This window comes from Phragmites australis, chromosome 23 (genome assembly GCF_958298935.1).
Source record: "Phragmites australis chromosome 23, lpPhrAust1.1, whole genome shotgun sequence".
Classification (NCBI taxonomy): Eukaryota; Viridiplantae; Streptophyta; class Magnoliopsida; order Poales; family Poaceae; genus Phragmites; species Phragmites australis.
In genome coordinates this window covers 17,967,028-17,974,421 of record NC_084943.1, presented here as the reverse complement: position 1 = coordinate 17,974,421, position 7,394 = coordinate 17,967,028, and the positions used below count along the sequence as shown (strand labels likewise).

At 46.1% G+C, this 7,394-nt stretch overlaps 1 protein-coding gene across 1 annotated transcript; it reads left to right on the top strand.

Annotated features, from left to right (window-relative positions):
• The first annotated feature begins 1,322 nt into the window (after nt 1-1,322).
• Nucleotides 1,323-4,595, top strand: LOC133906779 (putative polyol transporter 1). Its single transcript, XM_062348788.1, has 3 exons — nt 1,323-1,674; nt 1,910-2,256; nt 3,342-4,595. Exons 1-3 carry the CDS (start codon nt 1,536-1,538, stop codon nt 4,353-4,355), a joined length of 1,500 nt encoding a protein of 499 aa, XP_062204772.1. The 5' UTR covers nt 1,323-1,535; the 3' UTR covers nt 4,356-4,595.
• Nucleotides 4,596-7,394: the final 2,799 nt, after the last annotated feature.

The following is a 7,394-nucleotide window of genomic DNA, read 5'->3' as shown; positions in this document are numbered from 1 at the left end:
TTCCTCAACTTTCTACTTGATCGCAGTTTAGCAATTTCGTAATATCGCATCTAACCACAACACGACAAGGCAAGCATATATTTATATATATTGAGCTCGCAACCTATATACTAATCCCCTTGTAGAGTCGATTTGTTCGCTCTCAAGTTGCCTGCTGACGAATTATTCCTTGGTTAATTCCGATTACGCCCAAGGTATATCCATATCCATCTAGCTAAGCTAGCGCCTTCTGGTGCTCATCATGACAGATTAGCCGTGTAGGAACATCAAAACCAACCCGGCCAGCACGCATCATCATTTTGGCGACGCAACATAGAAAGGTGGCCCAAGATTATCCTAAACACTAATCATGGTAGACCGTCTAGTTGCATCTTACCTAGACCAGACCAGACGCAAGTAGAAGATTTACTACCCCAATCAAATCAATAAAGATCTAGCCGATCAATGAACACGTAAGACAAGCGAATGGGACAAACATACATGTCGCTGCCAGAGCTCATTGATGGCCGGCAGCCACCAGGACGAGGTCCGTCCACTGACACCGGCGGCGCCCAGGGCCGTCCAACGGCCATGCATGCCGGCGCGTGGAACAGCGCCGGCGCCGCCAAAACCTGGACCGGGCCAGCGGCCCCGGTCATGATTTGTGGGCCCCGCTTGCATGTTGTGCGGCCAGGGAAAAAATTATGGGTGATTAGATTCCGATATTTCTGTTTTACTGGTTGGACTCCGTAAATTTTTTTACCATCTAATTTTCTGTTTTTTAATTTCGGTCTAGCAACACACTAGTACACTACCATCGTTGTATATTTGAATTAGCGATAGTCTCTTATTTATATATTATTATTGTGTAGTTTTTTATGTTAAATAGTTTGGAGATGATCATTGTTATTTTCTAGAGAAATTGAGTCGTTTTTTTCTCGGAATTTTGATCAAAATTTTTGTCCATTACCGATAGAATTTCAATAAATTCGAAAATCCTATTTATCGGTGATCCCGATAAATTTCTACTATTAGTAAATAAAACCTTCCTTACAGCAGCAAACCTCGGGGCTAGTCGGCGCCGCTAGCTCGAGCTCATTGACGACGTACTCGTTGCTGATTGAATAAATCTCGATCGGCGCATGGACATGAACAGTAGTGTTAGCAAAGCTCATTGCGTCATCTGTACCTTGTCGTGAATTCTTAAGTCCCGCCGCCGTTCGTCGCCGTCGCCGTCGCACGTTGGGTCGAAGCGTACGAACGTTATCCCCGCGAGCCAGCCCAGCCCAGCACGGCCGTGGCGCACCGCGGCCGGCCTCTCGTTGCGTCGGCTCGTGCATGCCGAGATTTCATTGGGCGACGGCGCGGCCAGCGTGTCGTGTCGTCTTGTGCTTATATAGCTGTCCATCTTGTGTGTTGCGCTAAGCCCCGTGTTCATATATTTTTATCGTCTTGCTCTCTCGAGAGCGAGGAGGAGATTAGTTCTTATTGTGAAGCTCCAGGGCAAGCTTTGCTACCTCCATAGCTAGCTCGTAAGCAAGCAGCTACCTGCAGCGATGGACAAGGAGGAGGATGACCTGGAGGCGACGCTGCTGGCCGGCGACGTCAAGGCGGCGCCGCAGGCCACCGCCGGGAGCACGTACACTCTCGTCTGCGCCCTCCTCGCCTCCCTCACCTCCATCATCTACGGCTACAGTAAGCGCTCTTTGGCCACCGTGGTGTCCTTCTTAATCCATGCATGGATGAACAGCTAGCGTAGATATGCTGGCATGCATGTGCATGGACTATTTGGATCTTGGTCAAGTTGGCATGTTCGGAAGAAGAAATTTCGCAAGGGGATCGTTCGATTCTCGTCAGAATCGAGCAAGTTACTGTGCTCCAAACGAGGCCTTGGATCGTTGTAATCTTCACGTCCTTGGTGCATGCGCAGATCGTGGGGTGATGAGCGGGGCGCAGAAGTTCGTGCAGGACGACCTCGGCGTCAGCGACGGGCAGCTGGAGGTCCTCATCGGTGCGACGAGCGTTTACTCCCTCGTCGGCTCGCTGGCGGCGGGCTGGGCGTGCGACTGCGCCGGCCGGCGCCGCACCTTCGCGCTGTCCGCGGCCATGTTCCTCGCGGGCTCCGCGCTCACCGCCACGGCCAACGGGTACGCCGCGCTCATGGCGGGGCAGCTCGTCGCCGGCGTCGCCTGCGGGTTCGGCCTCGTCGTCACGCCCGTCTACATCGCCGAGATCGCGCCGGCGTCCTCCCGAGGGTTCCTGTCCTCCATCCCCGAGGTACGACACGACGACGTCGTCGCTCCACCGCGCAGGGCTCGTTGATTGCTAATGCGGCGCGCTAATTGCTAATTAGGGGAGGGATGATCGCTAATTACTACTTAGGGTGAGGATTAAAAAGTTAATTGAAATTCGTGGTTAGCTGCAGGAGATCTGAAATCCTAGGTAAAGTAGATGACTAGATCAGTACGCGTGAGTGTGTTTTTTAAAGAAAAAAAAAGAAATTTGTTGAATCGCATCGGAATATAGCATCTACTAGTTTATTTAAGAGCGAAATCAAATTGAACTTGTATGATGTTTAGTCACGTGGGTTGATTTATTATTGCAGTACAAGTTGTACAACATTAGTTGAGGCCTGACAGAGACATACTACCTCTGTTTTAAAATAATTGACATTAGTACTGTAGCTATGAGTAACTTTGACTAATAATAATTTTTAAAATATTTAAGCAAGTAAAATGAAAATAGTATTGTTAGATTTGTCATAAAATATAGTTTAAGTATATTGTATACTTAGAATGATTTACGTGTGTATTTGTGAAAAGTTGACGGTCAAACATTGATATTTGAAGTCAATGATGACAGTTATTTAAAAACGAAGGTAGTAGTACATTATAGTAAATGCTTGCTTTAGAGGTTCTAGCGTCACATCTTTTCCATATTTTTTTATCTAATAAAAATATTTAATATTTGAATAATTTATTTATCTTTATTATCTATTTTTAAAGTCTCCCTACCTTGTTACCGGTACTGTTTTTATTAGTAAAAATAAATAAATAGATATAAAATTAACCAATAATCTCTTTTTAATCTCATTTAAAATTACGATATCACTTCTACCATATTCGTTCGGCGGTACTTATATAGCATAACCATATCGTATATCTCCTTGAGTTTACTTAATGTTGTCATGCAAATATTTATATTTTCGTGGCAATACATGCGCACTTAAGTATATATAGTAATTTGTAACCAAATTTTAATTTACAACATCTCATCGTCATAAAATTTGTGATTTTGTTACTATTACAAGTGTCACATCTGCATCACATGTGTCTTGATTCTTGACATGTGTGCGATGTCAGATCGCCGGCAACTCGGGAATTCTGCTCAGTTACATCGCCGACTTCGCGCTCGCCGGCCTCCCCAAGACGCTCAACTGGCGCCTCATGATCAGCATCGGTGCCGTCCCGCCGCTCTTCCTCGCGGCCGCCGCCATGCTGGTCATGCCGGAGACACCGCGCTGGCTCGTCCTCCACGGTCACCCCGACGAGGCGCGCCGCGTGCTCGCGCGCACCGCCGGTGACGCCGACCGCCGGCTCCAGGAGATCGTGACCTCCGTCCAGGAAGGCGCGAAGCAGGCAGGGTCCGGCTCCGGCGGTGCGTCGTCGTCGACGGGCGTGTGGCGCGGGATCCTGCTCCGGCCGACTTCGGCCGTCCGGCGCGTGATGCTCGCCATCCTGGGACTGCAGTTCTTCCAGCAGGCGTGCGGCGTGGCGGCGCTGGTTTTGTACGCGCCACGGGTGTTTAGCCACGTCGGCATCACCTCCGAGCGCGCCGTGCTCGGCGCCACCGTCCTCCTCGGCGCCACCAAGACGGTGTCCATCGTCATCCCACTCTTCCTTGCCGACCGCCTCGGCCGCCGCCCGATGCTGCTCGCCAGCGCGGGGGGCATGGCCGCGTCGCTCTTGGTCCTCGCCCTCTCGGTGAGCGCGCCCACCACGGCCGCAACCTCGTGGTGGGCCGCGGCGACGTGCGTGGCGGCGGCGGCGGCGTTCATGGCGACGTTCTCGCTGGGGTTCGGGCCGGTGATCTGGATGTACGGCTCTGAGATCTTGCCGCTGCGCCTGCGCGCGCAGGGCACTGGCATCGGGACGGCGGCTAACCGGGTGATGAGCGCGGCGGTGGGGATGACGTTCATCTCGATGTACGAGACGGTGGGCATGGCGGGAAGCTTCTACATCTTCGCGGCGTTCTCGGCGGCAGCGTGGGTGTTCGTCTACGCCTGCCTGCCGGAGACCAAGGGTAGGAGCCTCGAGGAGATGGAGGCGCTCTTCGACGCCGGCGCCGCGCCCTCGCCACAGGCGACAACGACGTGATCCAGACGTCGAGCACGCTTGTGCACGGGCACATGCATGTGTGGACGCGGGGAAGACGGCACGTAAGATGCAAGGGGGAGTAAGACCGGTCAAAGTCAAACAGAGGAGGAGCTAGTATGATTGTTAGCACGAATATTTTAATGACGAGTAATTTTTATTTTGATTGGAATGGTTAGTTCTTGGTTGTTCATATGCTTAATAGAGAGCCCCATTTATAAATTTTGTTTGGAATTTTCGATATCCACAATGATTCAATCGTGTTTAATGAACAGCAAGGGATTAAGGGAAGAGTAGTGAAAACTTGTGAGCTAAAACCTATTTTAATCTCTAAGCTGTACTGCTGAAGTTCCTCAAGCTACCTGGTCAATTGGGGACTATCTATTCCAGTCTAATCTCAGAGTGTTACCCTTGACAGTTTATGACCTCATTTTTGGCTATGACTGGTTAGAGCTTTTCAGCCCTATGAAAGTGCATTGGGGTCACAAGTGGATGACCATTCCATACAAGGGTCAGACTGCCTTTCTGCAGGGTATACTCCCTGAATCTAAGTCTGTTTCTGAGAGTGCCATAGTGCAAGTGTTTAGCATCTCTAAATCGGATGAAGTTCTTAGTGACAAGTGCAGCTTCCACCAGAAGTTCAATTCCTGATTGATGAGTTTGCTTCCTTATTTGCTGAGCCTACTGAGTTGCCTCCGGCAAGAGCCTATGATCATGTGATTCCACTACTTCCTGGGGCTAGACCTATCAACATCAGGCCTTATATGTATGCTCCAGCGATAAAGGATGAAATAGAAAAGTAGGTGACACAAATGCTGAGGAATGGTATAATCCAACCCACTGCAAGTGGATTTTCATCTCCGATTCTTTTGGTGAAGAAGAAGGATTCATCTTGGAGGTTCTATTTTGATTACAGGCACCTCAATGCCTTAACTGTCAAGAAAAAATTTCATGTACTTATCTTTGATCAATTGATGGATCGAAAATTTCATGTAGTTAACTAGAGCTAGATGGTTTACTAATCTGGACCTGAGAGCTGGCCTTCATCAGATTAGGTTGAGACCATGAGAAGAATTCAAAACTCCTTTCAAGCATATGCATGCCATTATGAATTCAGAGTCATGACTTTTAGGCTGACAGAGGCTCCAGCTACTTTCCAAGGGACCCATGAATGCCACATTGGCACCTTGTCTGCGCAGGTTTGCACTTGTGTCTTTTTTATGATAATCTTATATACAGTGCAACCTTTGAAGAGCATCTGGTACACTTGAGAACAGTTTTTGAGCTACTAGCCCAGGGCCAATGGAAGATTAAACTCTCCAAGTGCAAGTAAGTTTGCCTAGAGAGAGATTGCATATATAGAACATATGATCAGTGAAAAAGGAGTTTCTACTGATGCTTCCAAAGTTCATGCTATTATGACTTGGCCAGAACCTAGTAATGTGAAAGAGTTAAGGAGCTTCTTGGGCCTAGCAAGATTCTATAGGAAATTCGTTAGGCATCTTGGTGTGATAAGGAGGTCACTCATGGATTTGGTTAAGAAACACGCTGTTTTCAGGTGGGTTTCTGCCCATACATCTGCCCCCTTCAGGCTCTTAAGGATGCTATGAGTGCTGCACCTGTGTTGGCATTGCCGGATTTCAACAAAACATTTTGTAAAGAAAACATGCTTGTGATCAAGGTGTGGGTGCAGTGCTTATGCAAAATGGGCACCCATCGGCATTCATTAGGGCCCAGGGTTCAAAAAACCGTCGGTAACCGCTCAAAAATCGCGGTTACCGACCTTCCCGGTCCGGTCCGATTTCAAAAACCGCTCGGTAACCGAAATTTGAATTCAAAAAATTCGAAAAAATAAACAAATTTAAAAAAAATTCAAAAAAATCTTAAAAAAAACTAGACACAATTCTAAGAACTTCTGTGAAAAAAATTTCAAAAATAATGTCGTTTGCATCATATTCTATAGGGAGAAAGTTTGAAAAAAATGAAAAAAATTGAAGCGTGCGGCTCAATTATTAACTCACGTTAAGGAAAAGTGTAACATGCAAACACATATTTTTCTTGTATAAAACGTATTTTAAGAGAACCTTTAAAATTGATTTCACTTTATTTAGAGTTTTATTAAATTCTCTATGATTTTTACAAAGTTCACAAGCATAAAGTGAATATGTTAAGAAAAATCACTGTAATTAATTTTTTCATGTCTACTATTATTTTTTCTACGTAAATCATAATATAAATAAGCTAATGAAAGTGGTTTCACTAATTTTTAAGGTGTGATGGGTCAGTTATGAATTAATCTAGTCGCAACACATTTACACAATCATGCATGTTACAATAACTAATTCATGAGTTCATATATTTTTAAAAGATATAGGATCATGTAAGAAGACTAACAAAATTAGTTTCATGATTTTTGGATTAGCAAAGAGTAAACTATGCATTTACCTTGGTTTAACAAATAAAATTTCTCACAGAAAATTTTGAACTTTTTTATGAGTATAAATACTTTTATCATGTAGATCATGTTACAAGGAATCCAACAAAATTTGTTTCACTTGATTTGAAGCTCGGATGAATTAGTTATTGATTTTACAAGATTGAACCCTTTTTTAGATTTTTTGTTGAACTGCGCTGAAATTCGATAAAACCGCTCGATAAATCGAGAAAACCGAGCGGTTACCGAGCCAAACCGCTCGGTAACCGACCGAATCAAAAATGCGAGAAAATCTCTCGGTAACCGACCCAAACCGCTCGGTTACCGAGAGGGCAAAAACATGATTTTTTCGCAAAAATTTAAAATTTGCCGAATGAATTTTCTCCGAATTTTTTTGAATTTTTGACCGGTAATCGCGGTTACCGCGGTTTTTCGGTTACCGCCAGAGGTCGGTAACCGACCTCCGGTCGGTAACGCGAACCTTGTTAGGGCCACGATCAAGAGGACTGACCACTTACGTGAAAGAATACATGGCCATTCTGACTGCAGTTGATCAGTGGCGATCCTATCTTCATCATGGTGTATTCTTAATCTCCATAGATCAATGC

Bases quoted from the DNA above. Each gene is read 5' to 3' on its own strand.
- LOC133906779 (XM_062348788.1), top strand. From the start codon at position 1,536: ATGGACAAGGAGGAGGATGACCTGGAGGCGACGCTGCTGGCCGGCGAC. The intron at 1,675-1,909 runs GTAAGCGCTCTT...GTGCATGCGCAG, and splicing joins CTCCATCATCTACGGCTACA to ATCGTGGGGTGATGAGCGGG. The intron at 2,257-3,341 runs GTACGACACGAC...GTGCGATGTCAG, and splicing joins TCCTGTCCTCCATCCCCGAG to ATCGCCGGCAACTCGGGAAT.